This window comes from Hyaena hyaena, unplaced genomic scaffold (genome assembly GCF_003009895.1).
Source record: "Hyaena hyaena isolate Hyena2069 unplaced genomic scaffold, ASM300989v1 scaffold_616, whole genome shotgun sequence".
Taxonomy (NCBI): domain Eukaryota; kingdom Metazoa; phylum Chordata; class Mammalia; order Carnivora; family Hyaenidae; genus Hyaena; species Hyaena hyaena.
In genome coordinates this window covers 775,556-798,745 of record NW_024081247.1, presented here as the reverse complement: position 1 = coordinate 798,745, position 23,190 = coordinate 775,556, and the positions used below count along the sequence as shown (strand labels likewise).

General features: G+C 35.7%; 1 protein-coding gene across 3 annotated transcripts in view; it reads left to right on the top strand.

Moving 5' to 3' along the window:
• CCDC178 (coiled-coil domain containing 178) overlaps positions 1 to 23,190 on the top strand; it is a 431,956-nt gene that overhangs the window by 16,522 nt on the left and 392,244 nt on the right. For all 3 annotated transcript variants that reach the window (XM_039257381.1, XM_039257382.1, XM_039257380.1), the window contains exons 2-3: positions 6,044 to 6,124; positions 21,780 to 21,869. In XM_039257381.1, coding sequence (XP_039113312.1) covers positions 6,067 to 6,124; positions 21,780 to 21,869 — 148 coding nt within the window. In that variant the 5' untranslated portion in view covers positions 6,044 to 6,066. The remainder of the gene's footprint in view (positions 1 to 6,043; positions 6,125 to 21,779; positions 21,870 to 23,190) is intronic.

Here is a 23,190-nt window from a genome sequence, read left to right as displayed (position 1 = left end):
TTGGAAGTAATAAGTCAAGAGGGAGGATGTTCTGAACTCTCTAGCAGACGCAGAGGGAGAAGACAAACAGGTAGAGGGATACCCCGACATGTCAAAACAGAAAGAGGCCATGAAAGCACAGATGTATTTAGTTTGTAAGCTCATTGATAGGAAATCAGAATTTAGATCTAATTTTTTCTATTTCCACTCTGAGATAGGTCAAAAGAGAGAAGTTGGAAATAGAGTTTAAGAATGAATACGTTTGAGGGGCGCCTGGGTGGCTTAGTCGGTTAAGCGTCCGACTTTCGCTTAGGTCATGATCTCGCGGTTCGTGGGTTCGAGCCCCGCGTCGGNTGGCTCAGTCTGTGACTCCCTCTCTCTCTGACCCTCCCCTGCTCACGCTGTCTCTCTCTCTCTCTCTCCTAGAAATAAATAAAATCTTTAAAAAAAAAAAAAAAAAAAAAAAAAAGAATGAATACGTTTGAAAAAACTGATGTCTAAACTTTTTTAGCCTGAAGTTAATATTTATTCTTACCTACTATTCCATTCTTATGACTCTATTCTTCTTCATAACCCAATTTATAGAATCACATTCTCTATTCGTCTTTCTCTAAGTGGAACCCACTCCAGATTTGATAACCCAGCTCACTTCTGTCACCACATCTATAATTCTCTCATCGTCTCTTCCAGTAACCTTACATTCTATCTAATGACACAGCTCATGTCCTATCTTCTCAGGAATCTTTCTTTGGTAGCAGTATACTGATAAATGTTTAACAACCACCTCTCAGAACAAACACGAAAACAAAACCTCATTTCTGGTATTTGCGGATTCCATGGTATAGATCTCACCATGTTTGATTTTAAGCTACTACAAGTCCCTAATTGGCTTGCAAAATTAATGATAATTTAGCAGCCACCTTTCTGGCAAGGCCTGTGAAGGACCTGTCCTGCCATGAAGATGGAAACAGCTTGAGGATTTCAAACAGTGACCTGGTCCAAGGATGGAATGTTTTGGATAAAAGTTAGCTGAAACACTATATAGACTTTTTGTGGTTGTTAATTCACCCTTTTGCATTACGACTGGTTCTAGAGTTAATTACTACCAACAGTTACCATTTCTGTGTCATTCTAAATTATTCCTGACTCTAGAACATCTGCAGCCTGGATAACTCTTCCCTAAAATCTTTTGGTACATTCTCTCCGTTCATTACAATCAGACATAACTTTCTCAAAGAGGACTTCCCCTTGGAATTCTGCTTAAAATAGACACTCTCCCATCTCCACACTACCGCCTCCAGAGACTGCTCTAGTTGTGTCCTACATGTTACAATATGTTTATATTTGTGATCATTGTCCAAATTTTTTTCTAAGTTCCATTGTGATGTATTCTTCTGTGTAGTTCATTTATAATTTATTTCTTAATTTCTACAAGCATGGAGATTTTCTAGGTATCATTTTTTCTTTCCCTTTATTGTTTTATATTAAGCTTTTTATTTCAAAATAATTAAGAATCATAGGAAGTTGCAAAGAAACATACAGGACAGTTTTGTGTCCATTTCAGCCATCATCCCCCAGTATTAACATCACAGGTAATGATAGTACAACATCAAATGCACAAACTGTAGTGCTTATTGATTCCCCAGCAATACCTGCACTTTTTTTCTGTATAGGTGTATAACTCTATGAAATTTTATCACATGTGTAGCTTTGTGTAAACACCACCACAATCAAGACCCTTAATTGTGCATCATCACATTTCCCTGATGTTACCCTTCAACCATCTCTAGCCCCAGGCAACCACTATCTGTTCTCAATCACTGTCATTACACTATTTAATGGATAAAATGAAATCCTGCGGGGGGCCTGGGTGGCTTACACAGTTAAGTATCTTACTCTTGGTTTCTTCTCAGGCTATGATCTCACGGTTTGTAAGTTCAAGCCCTGCATCGGTCTCTGTGCTGACAGTGAGGAGCCTGCTTGAGATTCTCTTCCCTCCCTCCCTCCCTCCCTCTCTCTCTCTCACTCAGAATAAACAAACTTAAAAAGTAATGAAATCCTGCAATATAGGACCTTTTGAGGTTTTTTCTTTTCAGTAGCATAATTAATCTGGAGTTCACACAAATTGTTGTATGTATCAATAGTCTTTTCCTTTTCATTGCAGGGTTGTATTCCATGTTATAGATGTACCACAATTTGTTCACCACTCACACACTGAAGGACATTTGGGTGTTGTGCAGGTTTTGGCTAGTGTGTTTTTGCTTTTGTTTCCCTTGCCTGAGGAGACATATCTAAAAGAAAGTTGTTGCTATGGCCAGTGTCAAAGAAGTTACTGCCCGTGTTCTCTTCTAGGATTTTTATGGTTTCATGTCTCACATTTAGGTTTTTAATCCATTTAGAGTTTATTTTGTGCATGGTATAAGAAAGTGGTCCAGTTTTATTCTTTTGCATGTTGCTGTCCAGTAGGTTTTAGATAATATAAACAAAGCTCCTATGAATATTATGCAGAAGTTTCTGAATGAAAATAATTTTTTTTCTCTGGGAAATATGTTTAAGAGTACAATTGCTAGGTTGTATTGGAAGGTCCACTTTTAGTTTTAAAAAGAATTGAACTATTTTCCAAAGTAGCTTTATCCTTTTACATTTTAACCAGCAATGTCTGAATGATGCAGTTCCTCAACATCCTTGCTACTATTGGGTGTTAAAACAGTTTTTTGTTTTAGCCATTCTGCTAGGTATATAGATATGTCATTGTGGTTTACTTTGTACTTCTTATTGCCAGGCAGGGGTGGGGGTTCCAGCTCCCCATTAGGCCTCCACTGACTTTTAGCTGGGAGAGGTAGGGGTGCCTAGCTACTCCTTCCTATGTGTCCTCCACTGGGTCCACGCAGAGGGTGCAGTCTCACGCCTGCTGGGTTGTGGTGGAAGGTGATTCACCATTAAGCCTGTGTTGACACTGGCTCCCCACACAGTGTTGGTTGACAATGAAAGTGGAGAAGCTTGACTCTAACCAGTGGGCTGAAAGTCCTGTACTCCTACCTGGCTTCTCTGACATCACTCCAGCAGGAAGATTGGGATGCCTCATAACCACCTAGCAAGGTGGCTCCTTACTCCACCTTTGAGGGGCCACAGCTTTTTCTCTGGTGTTTGGCTGGAGTAAAACGGTTATTATCTAAATGTATTCTCCCTTGTTAAGCTGCCCTTTTCCTGTCCCCTTTGCTAGAGACCAGACTTCTGTTGGAGATTTATCTGGTCTGCACCCACTGGCATTTATGGTTTACCGGTTTCTTCAGCTTTAAGTCCAGGATATATAACTAAAACAAAATCTGGAAACTCACCACCTCATTGTTCCTCTGGTTCCAAGGTGCCTATCCAGCCTGCCTACTTCTCTCCACCTTTGAAAGTCATCTCATGTTTGTTTTAGAGATAACAAGTAGGGTTTTTTTTGCTGTACTCAGGGGAGGGAATAGGGATAAGTACATCCACTCCATCTTTCTGAAAGTGAGGTTGAGAACACTGACTTTTATGCTTGCATCTGTATTTTCAATCTTTTTATTACATGCTTCATTCAAGACCGTTTTTTTTTCTGAACCTGTTTTACTAATTCTTTTTCTTCAGCTTTTTCATATCTGCTTTTAAGTTTACCACGGAGTTTAGAATCACAGGTATAGTAGTTTGCAATTCAAATATTTCTAAAAAGACTTCTTTTCAAATCTTCAGTTGTCAATTTTCATAATTTTCATTTCTGAAATTTAAAGATGTAATGTTATATTTATCAACATGTTAAGCATAGTTAGGTGGTTTATACCTGGTAACTTTACTATCTTCAATATCTTTCCTTTTTTGGTGATTTGTATTATTTAGTCTCTTTGTGTGTGGGGTTACCTTTCATTTTGTGCTGGGCAAGAATGTCCTTAATTTACTTTCCTTCTGTGACATTTTGAGTCACCCAGATGATCTGTGGTTGGCTTCAGTCTATGGGCAGTCTTTATAATGACTACAGTTCAATTTCATTCTGTTCCTTAAGACACAGACTTCTGGGGTCTCAATCCTAGGAAAAGGTTAGTTTTCCAATAGTCTCCAGTAGTAAGAATGGGTAGTTTTCTACATAACTTGGTAGAATTTGGATTCTATCTTTTGTTTCCAAAGTTTTGTGTGGCTGTTACAAGAACCGCCCAGTCATTCAGCTGCCTCTCCCATATCAGATACTGCCCTTGGAAAAAGAAGCCTTACATGTTGGTCTCACCTTTATGGGTTTTTGTCTTCTAAAAGAACTTGGCCCAGTTATTTATTATTACCTTGTTAGTTCTCAGATACGTCTATGAAGATTTAAAAAATACATTTTAACCATATTTTTGTTAGTAGTAATTTGTAAGAGTATTTTTCCAAGTTACCCAGTTCTACATTACTAGAACAATTAATTTTCTTCTATTTTTCTAGTACTTTCGTGTAGAAGGGAAAATAGGATTCCATGTTTCAACTACAATCTTCATTGAATTAAAAAATTGCTGATATAAAGTAAATTTTATTTTTTATTATTTTTTATTTTTTTTTAATGTTTTATTTATTTCTAGGAGAGAGAGAGAGACAGTGTGAGCAGGGGAGGGTCAGAGAGAGAGGGAGTCACAGACTGAAACAGGCTCCAGGCTCTGAGCTGGCAGTCAGCACAGAGCCCGACACGGGGCCCGAACCCACGAACCGTGAGATCATGACCTAAGCGAAAGTCAGACGCTTAGCTGACTAAGCCACCCAGGCACCCCAGTATAAAGTAAATTTTAATTATGTACTTTTCTATAGCTTCCTTTCCATTAATAAGTTGGTCTTGATGCAGTAGCTTGGTTTATTCAAAGGGGCACAAGACATGGAATTCAGGTTTTCTTTCATAGCACTCTTCCCTAAGCTGTCTTTTTACATTGAATGAATTTACCAATTTTAGTAAGGATTTCCTAATTAGTAAAAGTAAGAAAAAATTGAACTAGTTGATTTCTAATCTCTAAACTCAATGATGTTTTAGGTCTATAAATTAAAAGAGGTAGCTATTCTATGTTATAGAATTATTATCTTTCCATTCAGTAGTTTAAATTTCTATTAAGTACTGATTTATAGGAATTACAGTTGAGTAACTTATTAAATATAAAACAGGGATGTTGTCAACAATATCAAAACTGTATAGGACGACATATTTGATTTCTACATTGATAATTTGTAGAGAAAAGAACCTCATAAAGAGAATTAAAAGGAGAACTTATAAAGAGAATTAAAAGACATTTCAGTTGAATGTTATGCTTGTTTGTTATTACTCCAAAACCTTTAAAAATAGGAAAAAGATATAAGCCAATGAGAGAAATGTAAACACCAACTATATGTTTAGTGATATTAAGACAGTATTATTACTGTCTTAATTATATTATTGGTATTATTGCTATGTTTTAAAAATTCTTGAAATATTTACAAATGCAGTACTATATTTGAGATTTGCTTAACTATGACTGAGCGTCGGTAGGTTAGACAAGATATTGGGTAGGTGTATAGAATTTAGATTGGTCACTGGTTGAAATTGGTTGAAGGACACATACAGATCCATTACACTTTCTCTTTACCTTTGTATATATTTAATTTTCTCCATAAAAAAATGTTAAAAAAGGGAATGGAGGAAAAGTAGAGATGATAGTAATGTTTAACTTTATCATAGGAAATGGAGCATTTTAGATTCCAGAATCTCCATAGGACTTAGAGCCTACAGTTACAATGATAAATGCTAAAAAATCTCATAGGTAGGTCAGGTGTCTGTTTCAAAGGTGTTTGCAAAGCAGAGGATCAAAGATCCCTTTTTAATGAGGATTTTCATATTTGGTGTTCCCAAATAGGATCATAATAGTTCTCATAGGAAAAAGAGTATATTGTTGCATTTACTTACATTTTTAACATAATTTAGTGTTGGTTTTTATATATCGATATCGAGTATTAGAAACCTATTCTGACATTATTAATTGACAATTTTTAGTGAAATAAAATATATACTATTTGTGAATCATGATATTTAAAGATTTTTCTTTCTAATTAGGTTTCAAAATACTGTAAATAACCATGCCTGAAAATAAGACAATTTCCTGTTCTTTCACTGAAGGTGATCAAGCCAAGAAAAGTAAGTTTATTATTAAGTGATTTTCTTTGAAACTAGGTCATAGGTAATGCAATTAAGTCAATTATAGAAGGTAGCTGCAAAGATAGTAGTCTTCTCCAGGACAAAGGGTCACACAACCAAACCTTATGGGGATCAGGAAGGTGAGGTAAATGAAAGGAGTAAGTCAGTTTAAGAAAAGCCCACTATCTGGATTATAATCAATTTCTTTAATATTTGCTATTGAACTAAAGTATGGGCAATACAATATACAGGTAGTACAACAGAGCCAGCTCTTACTGGCTCATGTGAGCCAATTGCATACATCTCAGCTCTATTCCTCTGATTGCTTGAAATTGGCTGGTTAATAACAGCTGGTTATTAAAATTTTACCAGCACCCACTGAAGATAAATACAAAATTAAAAATAAAAAACTAAAATTGTATTAGCTTTTATTGTATTACTTTGCATTCTGAGCCCCAACATCTTTTATTTTGTATTGTGTTAGTAACATCATGTCTTTGTGTGGTATAGAACAGAGGTCAGCAAATTACAGCCAATGGGCCATATCTGGACAGCAGCTATTTTTCTACCTACAGCCCAAATGCTAAAAATGGTTTTAGATTTGTAAAGTGTTGTTAAAAAAAGAAAAGAAAAAAACGAAGAGGAATATGCAATGCATGTGACCTACAAAAGCTAAAATTTTTACTATCTGGTCCTTTACAGAATAAGTTTGCCAGTCCTTGGTATAGAATTTTGCCTTGAATACTGTGGGAACCATAGTCTTTGTAGTCCTTTGATAGTCAAGTTATCCACTGTTGCATTAATGCTACATAAAAAACAACCAAAACAAACTCCTATTCATTTTAGTTCACTTATGCATACTTGTGCTGAGTGGTTCTATTAATCTCAGGTGGGCTCAGAATGGCTCACTCATACATCTGCAGTAAGACACAGGTCAACTAAGCATTGATGTTGCTTATTTGGGGTTTGATCTTTTACAGGCCAATAGCCTTGGCTGCACCATGCTGTCTCTCATTTTCCTCCAGCAGCTTTGATCTCTTGGCTTGAGAGGAGAAATAGAAGCTTACAGTGCCTTTTCTGGTCAAGGCTCAGAACTGGCAACTATCATTTGTTGTATTTTATTGGCCAAAGCAAGTTATAGGGCCAGCCCAGAGTTAAGGGACACGCTGCTAATGCCCATCTTTTGATGATGGATGCTCCAAAGTCACATTGGAAAGGAAGGTGAACACACTAGGAGGAAAAACTTATTGGGACTATTATTGCGATCCAGCTGCCACCATCTTATCAGGCATTACAAAAGAAAGCAATCATTTAATAATTCTGAACATGGTTGAGAGTATTGCACAACAGATTTCATGTAGGATTACCAATCTTGGGTAAGATTTTAGTACTTGTTACCATATTCAGTTTCATAATATTTCAATAACCTTGTTTTTTTGCTCTTTATTCACTCTACCAATATTAATTTAAAAAAAACATGCAATTTCATTGTCACAGAGTTTGTATAGTGAAGTTTAAGCAAAAAATTTTTAATTTCTGGACACTGATTTCGATCTAAGATTAGCAATATGGATCAAGTTATTCACTTAAAACAACTTTCCCATAGACACTATTTGGAAAGAAGATAATCAAATCCTACTTGCACATATCGCTTATTTAAATACTTGAAAGTAACTTTTCAAATTTTTTGGATTACAGTGTTAATTAAAAACTAATTGTTTGTTCCAGCACTTTTGAGAGCGATGCTGACGGCTTCCCTTTGAATCACCTCACAAAGTCTGTTTTGTATTACAGCAAAAACTGACCAATCTACATTGGTTTGCAAGCAAAAACTCCTATGTGTGGTACATCAGGAGCAAGTTAATCATACTTAAAAAGGCAGGCCACTTGTATCTAGTCTATGCAATGAAGAGATATACACAAATATAACCACATTCCACATTATTTAATGGAATATGAGTGTTCTATGATACAGATTAATTCTGTACATGCGTATGGAATGGAATATGTCTGGTTGGCTCTTTGGAAAATAATATGGTTAATAAACTTTCTTTTGGTATTTGCTTTTGGTAAGTTTACAATATCTGTATTTAAATGACATTAAAATTGATATTTGGAATGCTGGCATAAATATTGATTATCAGTTAAAATTAACTTCTATCACTTTGGCATTGTACCATCCTTAAGCTTTCCATCCTCTGTGTAAACCAGTCAGCCACTACAGACAACATTCAGCTCATCAAGCAAAGCATTGAGATGTCCATATTCAAACTACAGAAATTTATCAGACTTGCAGTGTTTATTATTATGTTTTGGCAGATCTCAAACTTTTAAGCCCAAAGCAATCTTTGCTGGATGATGTACTGAACCTAATTATGTACCAACCTTTGAAAATGTTTGTCATTAACTCTGTCATTAACATCACAAGAACACAGTGTGAGGTCTTATTTATTAACTTCTACCAGATGATATTCAACATGGTAGTTTTCTTAACATCAAAAATAAATCCTTTCCTTATGTTGTGTCAATCATCATGAAATTACTGTGGCCATATCAAAATTCTTATTGTACTATAAATAAACATACAGAGTTGGATGATTATTCTTTGCTTTTAGCTGAAATAAATAATAAAATAATTAAACTTTTCCAAGTTGTTTTGTACAGTCACAGCCATATCTAAAACATGCTGACCAACAGTATTTTCAAGTGACTTATATTTACAAATGGTTGGCTCTGGAATAATTTCTATTATATTTAGCAATACCTTTTTACAAACTAACCACCTGTAATATTTTGCTTTTTAGGTAATATTTTCACTAATTATAAAACTGAATTTCATGGCAGTGTCATATATTTGAGTTATGATACTGATACTGCATCAGTTTTCCTATTTATTGTATTTCATAATATATCTTTTTTTTTTTTTTACAGATTAGTGTCTTATTTGTTGAAATAGGAAATATTTCATACATGTAAAAAATATAATGTATGTGTAAAGTATGAAGAATACTGGTAAAATAGGATATGTGCAATCATAACACATGAAGAAATAGAACCCCGAGTTCTCTCACCTCTCCCAAATCACATTTAGCTTGATATTATTATAAATCAACATGCTAACACAATACATATATAGTCGTATATTTAATCTTATATTACAACTTTATCTTATTAATTCACTAATATCAGCTTGATCATCTGAAAGTGAGGTTTGATTTTTACTTTTCTCCCATTATAATTTTATTACTTTCCTCCCCTATTGCTTAGTTTAGATCCTTTAGAACCCTGTTAAATGAAGCAATAAAAATATGCACATTTATCTTCTTGTTCCTGATTTTTAAAATGAGACTTTTAATGTCTCACCATTAAACATGATGGAATTTTTTACTCATCTTGTTTTAGTCTGGTTTTGTTAGCAAGGTATTTATAACTTCACAATTGAATTGGGGGAATTTTTCTTCGTTTTCTGTTCTCTGAAAAATAAAATATTTTAATTAATTTTTTTTGAATGTTAATTTTCAGAGAGATACTATTGATATAAACTATTTATTGGTAATAGGATTCTTTAGGCCTTCTGTTTATTCTTAATTCACTATTGGCAACTTATATTTCTTTGTTTTAAAATTTGTTCATTTGGTTAAATTTTAAGTATACTGATATCACATTGCTAATATTTTTTTACTTTTATATCTTTCTACATACAATTCTCATTTATTTGCTTCTTCTGTTTCTTCTTCTGGTTTGTCTTGATCAATTTGCCAGATGTGTCTATTTGTGCTAAACTTTTCAAAGTGGTAATTTCTGATCTTTTTAATTATCTCTAGGGTTTTTTTTTGTTGGTGGTGGTCTATTTTCTGTTTTATTAATTATTACACCTTCTTTTCCTTCTTTCTTTGTGTTTGTTTTTCCACATATTCTTAATATGGACACTTACATTACTAGTTTTTAGACCACTTTCTTTTCTAATATAACTAAAGTTACAAATTATCTTGAGATATCATAGATATAGTAAAAAGATATAGTAAAAAAAAATTGATTTGATAATCCAATCCATTTAAAGCAGAGATTTACTCAGCATGCAATTTACTAAATGCTGTTCTGAGTAATATTGTTTAACTTAAAAACTGTTATATTCACATACCATAAAATTCACCTCTTTAAAGTGTACGATTCAGTGTTTTTAGTATAATCACAAGGTTATATAACCATCATCACTATTTAATTCTAGAATACTTTCATAATCCCCCAAAGAAGCCCTATATCATTAACAGCCACTCCCCGTTCCCCCTTGACCCAGTCCTGGCAACCATAAACCTATGTGCCTTGGTGGGAATATTAAGTGTCTGGTGTGCACTGACTAATTTCTTAGTGATGGGTACCATCAGCACCTTGGAGCATACCTATAACATACAGGTGATGATGAAGTTCAGTGAAAGGACTGTCATCACGTTTGCAGTGGGGGCCAAGAACCATTCTGACCTACCCAAGCCAGTAGAGGGGCCGAAGCAGCTGGCCAAGTCAGACCCCATGGAGTAGTGCATCATCAAGCAGTGCATCCTGGGTGCAAATCAGGGCACGTGCCAATGAGCTGCACCTGAGACCTGCCTGAAGACCCTGGAGGAGGACCACACCTGCATCCCTATCAAAAAAATCTGACTGGGGGGCACCTGGGTGGCTAGTTGGTTAATTAAGCAGCCGACTTCAACTCAGGTCATGATCTCACAGTTTGATTTCAAGCCCCACGTCAGGCTCTGTGCTGACAGCTCAGAGCCTGGAGCCTGCTTTAGATTCTATCTCTCTCTCTCTTTCTGACACTCCCCTGCTCGCACTGTGTCTCTCTCTCTCTCTCAGAAATAAATAAAAACATTTAAAAAAATTAAAAAACAAAATCTGGCTGGGAGTCAAACGTGCTCTGCCTGTCCAGATCGCCAAACAAGCACAAAATGCAGCACATAAAGTGTGGCCCCTCACAGACCACCTGGTGGAGGACGCTGACCAGAGCTAGATGTGGGCCCGCCAGGATCTGAAGCAGCAGGCCACTGTCTGGCCAGAGTACAAATGGGACCTGGCCTAGACCCGTAAGATCTGGTGCTTTAGTAGTGGGATTATTTAACTCAATACCCAGGGTTCATTTTCTCATGGTTTCGAAGGATGAAGAGGTGGACACAAAACGTGCAGCAAGCACAAGTTTCTAAGATCAGAGAGGAAGAATAGTATGAAAGCTCTCTTTGCAGAGGGGGACATTTGAAAGTGAAAGCCATGACTATAAGCAAGGGTCCTTGTTTCATAAGGTTCTGAGCAGCTTCCCCTCCCCCCTTCCCCCTTGCTCCTTCTCAGCTCCCACCCTGGGCTCCACAGCTCTAGGTGCTGGGTGGTCCATTCCTGATCGGTTCAGTTCCATTGTGAGAGGTGGCCTATGGTCATATCATTGTAGGCCATACCGTTGTGATCTACTACTTATTTTTAGTTAGGTCTTTTGTCAAGTTCCTGAGGGAAACCTGAGGGAGTGTAGGTGGTATCTGTCACATTCTTAAGAGAAACCTTAGCCTGAGGTGGTTTGCCTGGTCAGACACTCCCAGTAATTGTTCTAAAATATGTTTTTCCACACCCAGGGGCCTCAGGTTTCTAATCGTTCCCTCTCTGCCTACTGAATCCTATCTTCTATCACTTTGGGCCTGATGGCACTGGCCCCAATACATCACCAGGACTGTACAATACCTCAACAAAATCAAGGACAGATTGGTGGCCCGTTTCCAGCCCGGCCGCTGGGCCAGGAGACTGTGCGAGGCCTGAGCTTTGACGTCTGCGACATGACGCTGCGCAGGGAAGCCATTCAGACCTCCCACCCCCAACCCACCAGGTGGTATCACCAGGGAGTGCTGAGTACCAGCCCCAGCTCAGGGAGCCCGCCACCCTGTGGAGCTCCAGGGGCCTTAAGTGCTTGGGGGTGGGGCGCCTGGGTGGCTCAGTCGGTTAAACCTCCGACTTTGGCTCAGGTCATGATCTCATGTTTCGTGGGTTCGAGCCCCGCGTCGGGCTCTGTGCTGACAGCTAGTTCAGAGCCCAGAGCCTGTTTCGGATTCTATGTCTCCCTCTCTTTCTGACCCTCCCCTGCTCATGCTCTCTCTCTCTCTCTCTCAAAAATAAATAAAACATTAAAAAAAAAAGAAGTGGTTGGCCGCATCTATAATGTCCTCGTAGAAAGGAAGGTCACGTCTTCGTGGAGTCCCAAATGGCCGGCCCCTCCCTGTTTATCCCGAGGGCTTACCGCTTCTCCATGAATCCTGAGGCCTCCCCACTGACCTGAGGGTCCCACAGGGCCACCAGGCCTTCCCCCCACTGCCTGTTTGGCCACTAGATCCTGCTCACCGACCCCTTGGATCACAGCCGCCACCCTAGCCAGGCGCAAAGGCCTGCCTGGAGGTATCCCAGCCCTGCACAATTTCCGGAGTAAAGTGGGCTGTGGGCGCACTTCGCAGCGGCGCATGCGCCGCGCCTGTGGTCTACTGCAGCCCCGAGCATTCGAGTTCCCCTCCGGGTACCTATATACTCCGAACTGTGAGGCACGGCCTGACAGCTTTGTGGGGCTCACTGGGTGCCATCGCTCAGCATACGCCGTGATGCCTTTTCTTTCAGTATTTATCTCAAGATTTCAGAGGTAACAGAAATGCCCTCACTGCCCAGACCTTATTTGGCTGGTGAGGGTTGGGGAGGCCGGATGGAACAACATTCTGGACATTTCATATGAATTTGTAAAATAGTTGGCTTTGTGTATCTGCCTTCTTTTAAACTAGAATTTTGTCAAGGGTCCGTTTTATGGCTGAATACTGTAAATAATTATATGAATATTCCACATATTGTTTATACGTTCACCAATAGATGGATATTTGTTTTGTTTCCACTTTGGGGCTATTATGAATAATGTTCTTATGAATATTTGAGTCCTTGTTTTTATGGGGGCATATGCTTTTAGTTCTGCTGGGTATACACTTAAGTCTGGAATTGCTGGGTCATTTCGTAACTTGATGTTTAACTTTCTGAATAATTGCCAATTTTTCCCCCCCAAGCAGCAGGAAATTTTACATTTTAAACAACAGTATATGAGGATTCCAGTTTTTCCATACCCTTGTCAAGTCTTGTTATATTCTGCTTTTGCTTTTTGGGTTTTTGTTTGTTTATTTTTGTTTTAACTATTATAGCCATCTCTAGTGGGTGTGAATTGATAATTCATTGTGAGGGTTTTTTTTTTTTACCTTTTTTTTTTTAATGTTTATTCATTTTTGAGAGACAGAAATTGACAGGGAGTGAGCAGAGGAGGGGCAGAGAGAGAGGGAGACATAGAATCAATCAGAAGCAGGCTCCAGGCTCTGAGCTGTCAGCACAGAACCAAACTCAAACCCAGGAATCCTGAGATCACGACCTGAGCCCAGTTAGAGGCTTAAGGGACAGAGCCACGCAGGTACCCCTCATTGTGGTTTTGATTTGGATTTCTCTGATGACCAATCATGGGATGATCTTTAAATGTGCTTACTGGCTATTTGTTTATCTTTGGAAAAATGTTTAAATCTCTTGCCATTTTTAAATTGGGTTGTCTTTTTTATCCTTGAGTTGTAAGAATTCTTTATGTATTTCATAAACTAGATCTTTACCAGATATATGACTTGCAAATGTTTTTGCCCATGGCAGGGTTGTATTTTCATATTCTTGACAATGTCTTTTGTAGCAAAAAAATTTTTTATTAAATGAAGCCAATTGATGTATTATTTAAAATTGCTTGTTCCTTTGATGTCACATCAAAGAAACTATTGCCTAATCTAAGGTCACAAATATTTACACCTCTGCTTTCTTCCAAGAGTTTTATAGTAATAGTTTTTGTATTTAAGTTTCTGATGATTTTTGAGTCAATTTTTATATAATGTGATTTATGTTGGACTCAGAATTTATTCTTTTACATGTGTATCTCCAGTCGCCTAGGATCATCTGTAGAAAAAGACTATTTTTTTCTTATAGAATAGTCTTGGCACCCATGTAAAAATCAACAGACCATAAATATGGGTTTATTTCAGGAATCTGAGTTCTCCTCCACTGATCTACATGTCCATTCTTATGCCAGTACCATACTGTGTATTACAGTTTTGTAGTAATTTTTAAAGCTAGAAGTGTGATTTCTCCAACACTGTTCGTCTTTTTTAAGACGATTTTGGCTAATCTGAGTATCTTGCATTTCCATGTGAATTTTTAGGATCAGTTTGAAATTTTCTGGGGGGAAAAACAAGGCCATTGGAATTTGATAGGAATTTCATCGAATCTCTGGATCCATTTTAAGGGTTTTGGCATCTTAATGAGATCATGTCTTTCAGAATACTAATATAGGATATCTTTGTATTTTACTTAGTTGTTAAATTTTTTTCAACAGTGTTTTGTAGATTTTAGTGAAGAAGTCTTGCACTTCTGTTACTTTTATTTCCAAATATATATATTTTTTATTCTTTCTTTCTTTCTTTCTACTCTACCCCCTACCCTCAACTACTGTGGCTAGAATCTCCAGAACAATATTGAATGGAAATATTCATCAATATTCATGGCAAAGTGTGGATATGCTTGTCTTTTTCCTGACCTTAGGGGAGTTTTTCACAAACTTTTTTATTCTGTTGATGAAGAAGTTTCTCTCTATTCCTATTTTGTTTCTGTGTTTTTTTTTTTTTTACCATAAATGGGATTAAATTTTGTCAAATACTTTTTCTGCATCTATTGAAATGCTTGTGTGGTTTCTTCCCTTTATTCTGTTAATATAGTATATTACATTCATTGATTTTCATGTGTTGAAACATTTCTGGGACAAATCTCACTTGGACATGGTGTATAATCCTTTTTATATACTATTGGATTTAGTTTGCTCATATTTTGTGAGGACTTATCTCCTAATATTTTTTTTTCCCTTCTCCTTCTCCTTGGATTTGGTTTGGTCTTCCTAGGATAAGATATAAGGCTATTGATTAAAGTTCTTTTCTTCACGTACTTTCCTCTGATGATTTATTTCACTAAACTTCATATAGGTTTAATTGTGTTGTCATTTTGTTTTTATTCAAATCAAAGTATTTTCTGGTTTCCCTTGTGATTTCTTTTTTGACCCATTATTTATTTAGGATTGTGTTTAAAGTTTACAGATTTGAAAATTTCCCAAATTTCCTTTGGTCACTGATTTCTATTTTTGCCATTGTAGTCAAAGAAGATACTCTGTGTGATTTCAACACTTATTTAAATGTACTGAAACCTATTTATGGCATAATATGTGCTCTAATATGGAGAACATTCCATATGCACTTGAGAAAAATGTGTTTTCTACTCTTGGTGGACTATTCTATTAGTTGTTTCTTAGGTCTAAGTGGTTTATGGTGTTTTCGAAGCTACTTCTTCTGTCTAGATGTTTCATCCATTATTATTATTATTATTTTAGAGACAGGGAGAGCATGAGCAGGAGAGAAGGACAGTTGGGGAGGGGGGAGAGAGAGAGAGAGAGAAAGAGAGAGAGAATATTAAGCAGGCTCCATGCTCAGAGCAGAGCCTAACATGGGGTTCAATCCCACCACTGTGGGATCATGACCTGATCCAAAATCAAGAGTCAGTTGCTCAACCAACTGAGCCACCCAGGCACCCCCATCCATTATTTAAATTGGGCAGTTAAAGATTTCCACTACTATTGTTGAACTGTCTGTTTTTCCTTCAGTTATGTCTGCTTTTACTTCAGTTTTAGGCTCTTTTAAGTTTGTATATGTTTATAATTGTTACAGCTTCCCAAAGGATTGACCCTCTTCCTATTATACAGTGTCCTTTATCTCTAGTAATAATGTTTGTCTTAAAGTCATCGTATGTGGTACTATGCAGAAACATTCCTTTATAATATGATCACAAGAACTTTCTCAGTAAAAAGAAAGCATATATTTTATTTATAATTTTTCTGTATAATTTTTATTTGGTTACTCTTTTTGGATAAATTTATATCATTCATATATATTATTATAGTTATTTGACTAGCAGTATCTTCCATTATATTTTTACTTTTCAACCTTCATTTCTTTTATGTTTTGCATATTTTTGCTATGAATTTACTTTTTTGTCTCATTTTACTCTGTAATGGGGTTTTAGAACATAAATGTCCTACTTGTAATCATTATTAAATATTAGCATAAGATGTTCTACAAGTACTTAAATCATATTTGTTTATATCTGTATAATATATCAAAATATGCTTTTAAGTTAGTTTTAATGTTTATTTTTGAGAAAGAGAGAGAGAGAGAGCGTGAGCAAGGGTGCGTGACTGGGGGAGGGGCAGAGAGGGAGACATAGAATCTGAAGCAGGCTCCAGGCTCTGAGTTGTCAGCACAGAGCCAGATTTGGGGCTCGAACCCATGAACTGTGGGATCATGACCTGGGCCAAAGTCAGATGCTTAACCAACTCAGCCACCCAGGCACCCCAGTCTATCAGAATATTTTAATGCCGCTAGAGTAAACATTATATTTTCTACCTTATAATTTACATATGTGAAATGCTCAAGCTTTAAATTTATAATTTAATGTATTTTGATAAGTGTATACATGATAAACGTAGAACCACTGCCCATTTTTGGGTGAAAAAGAAAAGTTTCTCACCTACCATAGGTAACCACTATTTTGATATCTTTCACAGTAGGCTTTTTTTTTGAACTTCATAATAATGGCGTTATAAAATACCCATTTTGCTCAATGTACTTTTGAGATTCATTAGTGTTATTCCATGTATTAATAGTTCATCTTTTTTTTTACTGCTTAGCATTATACTACTTAATTGATTTCAGTTTTAGTTGGTTTTGTTTATGATTATTAGTGTTATTTTAAAATAATCCTTATGTCAATTTTTTTTTCCCTGTATTTTCTTTTAGTAGGTTAGTGACTTCAGATGTTACATTTAAGTGTTTAATCCATTCCAAGTTAATTTTGGCATAAGATGGGGGTCTAGTTTCATTCCTTTGCATGTGAATCTCTAGTTTTCCCAGCACTATTTATTTTTTTTTTAAAGTGCTAAATAGGACTTCCAATACTATATTGAATAAAAATGGTGAGAGTGAACATCTTTGTCTTACACCTCACCTTAGGGGAAAAGTTCTCAGTTTTTCCCCACTGAGGATGATGTTCACTGTGGATTTTTCATATATGGCCTTTATTTATGGTGAGGTATGTTTTCTCTAAACCTACTTTATTGCGAGTTTTTATGATGAATGGAATGATGCTGTACTTTGTCAAATGCTCTCTCTGCATCTATTGAAATGATCATATGATTTTTATCCTTTTTCTTATTGATGTGCCGTATCACAGTTTATTGATTTGAGACTATTGAACCACCCTTGTAATGGAGGAATAAATTCAACTTGATTGTGGTGAATGATGTTTTAAAACTGTATTGTTGGATTTCGTTTGCTAATATCAATGATTTTTGCGTCTTTGTTCATCAAGGATATTGGCCTGTACTTCTCTTTTTTAGTGGTGTCTTCATCTGGTTTTGGTATCAGGATAATACTGGTCTCATAGAATGAATTTAGAAGTGTTCTTTCTTTTTCTATTATTTGGAATAGTCTAAGAAAAGGTATTAACTCTTCTTTAAGTGTTTGGTAGAATTTGCCTGTGATGCTGTCTGGTCCTGGACTTATGTCGTTGGAGTTTTTTGATACTGATTCTATTTCTTTGCTGGTAATGAGTCTGTTCAAATTTTCTATTTCTTCCTGTTTCAGTTTTGGTAATTTATCTATTTCTTCTAGGTTGTCCAATTTGTTGGTATACAGATTTTCGTAATATTTTCTTATAATTTTTAAGATTTTTATAGTGTTAGTTGTTATTTCTCCTCTTTAATTTGTGATTTTATTTATTTAATTTCTTTTTGATAAAGTCTGGCTAGAGGTTTATCAATTTTATTAATTTTTCTAAGGAATCAGCTCTTGGTTTCATTGATTTGTTCTATTGTTTCTTAGTTTCTATATCATTTATTTCCTCTCTAATCTTCATGATTTCCTTCCATTTGATGGCTTTAGGTTTTGTTTGTTCTTTTTCTAACTCTTAGGTGTAGAGTTGTTTATTATATATATTTTCTCACTTCTTGGGACAGATCTGTATTGCTATAAACTTTCCTCTTAGAACTGCTTTTGCTGCATCTCAAAGGTTGTGTGGACTGTCGTTTTCATTTGGTTCCATGTACTTTTTAATTTCTTCTTTTATTTCTTGGTTGACATATTCATTGTTCAGTAGCATGTTATTTAACCTCCATGTATTTACGGTTTTCCAGATTTTTTGTTGTGGGTGATTTTTAGTTTCATACTATTGTGGTCAGAAAGGATGCATGGTATTACTTCATTCTTCTTGAATTTATTGAGTCTGGTTTTGTGAACTAATGTGTGATCTATTCTGGAGAATGTTCTATGTGCACTTGAAAAGATTGTGTATTATGCTGTTTTAGGATGGAATGTTCTGAGTATATCTGTTAAATCCATCTGTTGCAGTGTGTCATTTAAAGTCACTTTTTTCTTGCTGGTTTTCTGTTGAGATTATCTGTCCATTGGTGTAAGTAGTGTGTTAATATGCCCTAGTATTATTGTATTATCATTGATTAGTTCCTTTATGTTGGTTATTAATTGTTTTATTTAATTGGGTGCCTCTGTGTTGTATGCATAGATATTTACAATTATTATACCTTCTTGTTGGATTGTCCCCTTTATTATTATATAATGTCCTTCTTTGTCTCTTGTTACATTCTTTGTTTTAAGGTCTATTTTGGTGAAATAAGTATTGCTACTCCAGCTTTGTTTTGACATCCATTTGAATGATTGATGTTTCTCTATCCTCTTACTTTCAATCTACATATATCTTTAGGTCTAAAATGAGTCTCTTATAGGCAGAATATTCATGAGTCTTATTTTTTTTTCCATTCACCCTATGTGTTTTGATTGGAGCCTTTATACCATTTGCATTCAAAGTAATTATTGATAGATATATATTTATTGCCATTTGATCACTCTTGGTTTTTTTTTTTTTTTGAAAATTTTCTCCCTTTCTTGTCTTTCACATATTGCTGATTTTCTTTAGTGATATATATTTTCTCTCTCTTTATTTTTTGCCTGTTTATTAGTGTTTTTTGATATATGATTAACATTAGGTTTGTAAATAACCTTTTCTCTTTTTTTCCTAAGTTTATTTATTTTGAGAGAGAAAGAGAGAGCAGGGAAGGGACAGAGAGAGAGGAAGAGAGAATCCTAACCAGGCTCCATGTGCTGTGAGCATAGAGCCTGATGCAAGGCTTGTTCCCATTATCCTAGGATCATGACCAAAGTTGAAATCAAGAGTTGAATGCTTAACCTACTGAGCCACCCAGATACTCCTAGGTTTATATATAACCTTTTTTTGCATATAGTAGTCTGTATTAAGTTGATGGTCTTTTCTGTTTGAACCCATTCTTTTTTTTCCTCTCCTCCCCACATTTTAGGTATGTGGTATCATATTTTACATCATTTTTTTGTGTGTGGTGAGTTCCTTGACTGATCTTTTACAGAAATATTCATTATTCTTGCTTTTGGTTTCTTCCTTTATACTGCCACTTTTGGTCTTTCCTTTCTACTAAGAGAGTCTCCTTTAATATATCTTGCAGGGCTGGTTTAGTGGTCATGAACTTCTTTAGTTTTTGTTTGTTTCAGAAGCTCTTTATCTCTCCTTGTATTCTGATTGACAGCCTTGCTGGATAGAGTATTCTTGGTTTCATATTTTTCCCATTCAGCATGTTGAATATATCATGCCACTCCCTCTGGATTGCAACATTTGTATTTGAAGATCTCCTACTAGCCTTAGGGGTTTATCTTCTAAGTTAATGACTTCTTTTGTCTTGCTGCTCTTAAGATTTTTTTTCTGCATCACTGTATTTTACAAGTTTAGTTACATTTTGTCTTAGTGTGTGTCTGCTTTTGTTGATTTTGATGGGAGTTCTCTATGCCTCCTGGATCTGGTTATCTGTTTCCTTTACCAGATTAGGGAAGTTTTCCACTATTATTTCCTCAAATAAATTTTCTGCCCCCTTTTCTTTCTTTTTCTCGGATACCTATAATATAGGTATTACTATGTTTGATGGAGTCACTGAGTTTCCTAAGTCTGTTCTCCTAAGTTGATTGATTGCTGCCTATTTTGTACTTCTTTTGTTCATTTCTAATTCTCTTGCTGTTTTCCTTTATGAATTAATGATTTTCCATAGTGATGTAGTCTGATTCCCTCATTTTTCTCTTGTGTATCTACTATAGTTTTTGTTATATTGTTACCTTAAGGCTTACATAAAACATTTTAGAGCCATAGTAGTATATTTTTTAATTACATTTTTTAATGTTTATTCCTTTTTGAGAAAGATAGAACATAAATGGGAGAGAAGTAGTGAGAGAGAGAGAGAGAGAGAGAGAAAGGGAGAGGGAGAAGGAGACACAGAATCTGAAGCAGGCTCCAGGTTCTGAGCTGCCAGCACAGAGCCCGACACTGGGCTCGAACTCATGAACCATGAGATCATGACCTGAGCGGAAAACAAGAGTTCAACGGTTAACCAACTGAGCCATCCAGGCACCCTGCTATAGTAGTATATTTTAAGCTGATTACCCTTTTATTGCTTCCTTTTTATGTTTCTGATGTCACAATTTACATTTTTTTTTACATTGTGTATCTATTAGGAAGTTATTGCAGCTATAGCTCTTTTTAATACTTCTTTAATCTTTATACTAAAGTTGAGATTAGCAAAACAGTATATTAGCATAATATACTGTACTATTGGAGGATTCTGAATTTGACTGTATAATTATTTTTACCAATGTATTTTATTTTTTCAAATGTTTTCATGTTACTAATTAAAGTCTTCTTATTTTACCTGAAGAGCTTTCAGAATATCTTGTAAATCAGGTCTGGTGGTGGTGAACACCCTCACCTTATGATTGGGAAACACTTTTACCCTCTCTTTCACTTTAGGACAACTTTTCTGGCAAACCTGCTGGGGTCCTTTGCAGGCCACTGGGAATTGTGATCACTTTTTCTGTATATTGATACTGATACTGATAGCTTCTGCCCTTTTCCTTATTTGAAACCCTCTCCATAAGTCGTGGCTTTGTCAGTCTCCTTGGTGCTGAGCGATATTGGCCTGGTGGATGGGATGATGTGGTCAAAATGAAGCTGTCTTCATTCCCTTTTTGTGAGATTATTCACAGACTTTTTTGTTCTACTGTGTTGCTAAAGTTTGTTGAATGGATTCCTGAGCTCTCCAAGTATTATTTTTGTTTGTTAATAACCATCTAACTGTTGAACTTTGTTGTACACTGGAAGTTGGGGTCTCCTACTCCATTGTTTTGGTGATGTCACTCTGGACAGTCTCTCAGTGTTTGTTTTTCACAGCTGAATGCTATTTGGAATACCTCTTTGTGAGAATTAACCCAATTGAAGTATCAAAGAAAACATCCAAATATATTTTACTGTGGGCTTTGGTTAATATTTGAATTATAGGTGTTTTTGCAAGGATAACACTTTTACAACATAGTTTTACATATCATTTTCCTTATTTAAAAAAATTATAATAACTGCCCACTGAAATTTTTGTTTTTTGTTTTTTTCAAAGACAATGCCACATCACAAGCTTTGGTTCTATTTGGTGCCCCTCAGGAAGCCATTGAGATTTTTCATGAAAGTAAAATGACAAATACTGAAGGTAAGGACAGAAAACAAGTTATATAATAATCTACATAAACTATATTTTCTCATTAGTTTGTGATTTCCATATTATATTTTTATTAAGAAATACATCCTAAATATCAATAATATTTAGCATAATAATGCTATATAATATTAAGAATACAATATTAGCACCTATTTTTTAAATAATATTCTGTTAGTTATAATTGGTTATAAGAATTGTTTATAATTTCAGAAATGTTGAATTTTTAAAATAGACATTCTCTTTATTGCTTATGCCAAGATTAGCAGGTGCTAGAGCCTTTCCAGTTCATTGAAGATATGTTTCTTAGAAGAAAAAGTAGCAGGACCCATGTTTTTGTGGTGTGAAATCCAGAATTAAGAGTCCAAAAACTATTAACTCTTGAAGGTGTCTGATATCGTATGTGGAAAGAAATAGAAAGAGATGACAAAATGCATACATTTCATGTATAGGGATTCATACTTGTTTCTTTTCAGATTATTTTGAAGGACAACTCTATATTAATAAAAATTTTTAATCTTGATTTTGGTAAACTTCTGCTCTGGAGATTTTCAGTTTGACAAGATAAAATGGGGATAAGGTGACATTCTGATTCTTTATCTATTTCTTTCTAGTAGAAATGTTGAATAGAATTTTAATCTCCAGACCTAGGGTTTATTGTTATAGTTTGGGACAAACTTTTTAAAATACCAGATGATTGGTTTATGAAATAATTGATTTGAGACATTGAAATATACATGCACTATTGGGATATAGAGGTATTTCAGAAAATATCCTTATATGAAATGTGTAATCGTGCAGGCCAGATAAAATATAATTATAAAGCAATTAGTACAACACAACGGAAAAGAAGGCCTATATAGAGTAATAGCAGAGGTGGCACAAGGTAATTAAAGGTTCTGCACCTAATTCCAGGGTATGAATGTGGGGTTTCTGCACTACCAGCAATTCTTGGACACCATCTAGGGTCCTACAATACAACTCAATACTGACACCATCTCCCTGGAGATAGAGTCAGATCCCACAGGTTAAGAGCTTAGTTCTACAAGACTGCCCTTACTCCACTGCAGAGGCCAATCCAAAGACCAGGTTATCACCTACACTTTCAACCAACCACTATAGATTAGAAATTCCAGTGAACCCTCCTCCTTGAGTATGCTAGAATCGCTCACAGAATTCAGAGAAACATTTTAGTTAACAGATTACCGGTTTATTATAAAAGGATATAACGCAGGAACAGCTAGGTGGAAGAGATGTATAGAGCAAAGTAGGGGAAATGGTGCAAATCTTCCATGCCCTCTTTGAATCTGCACTC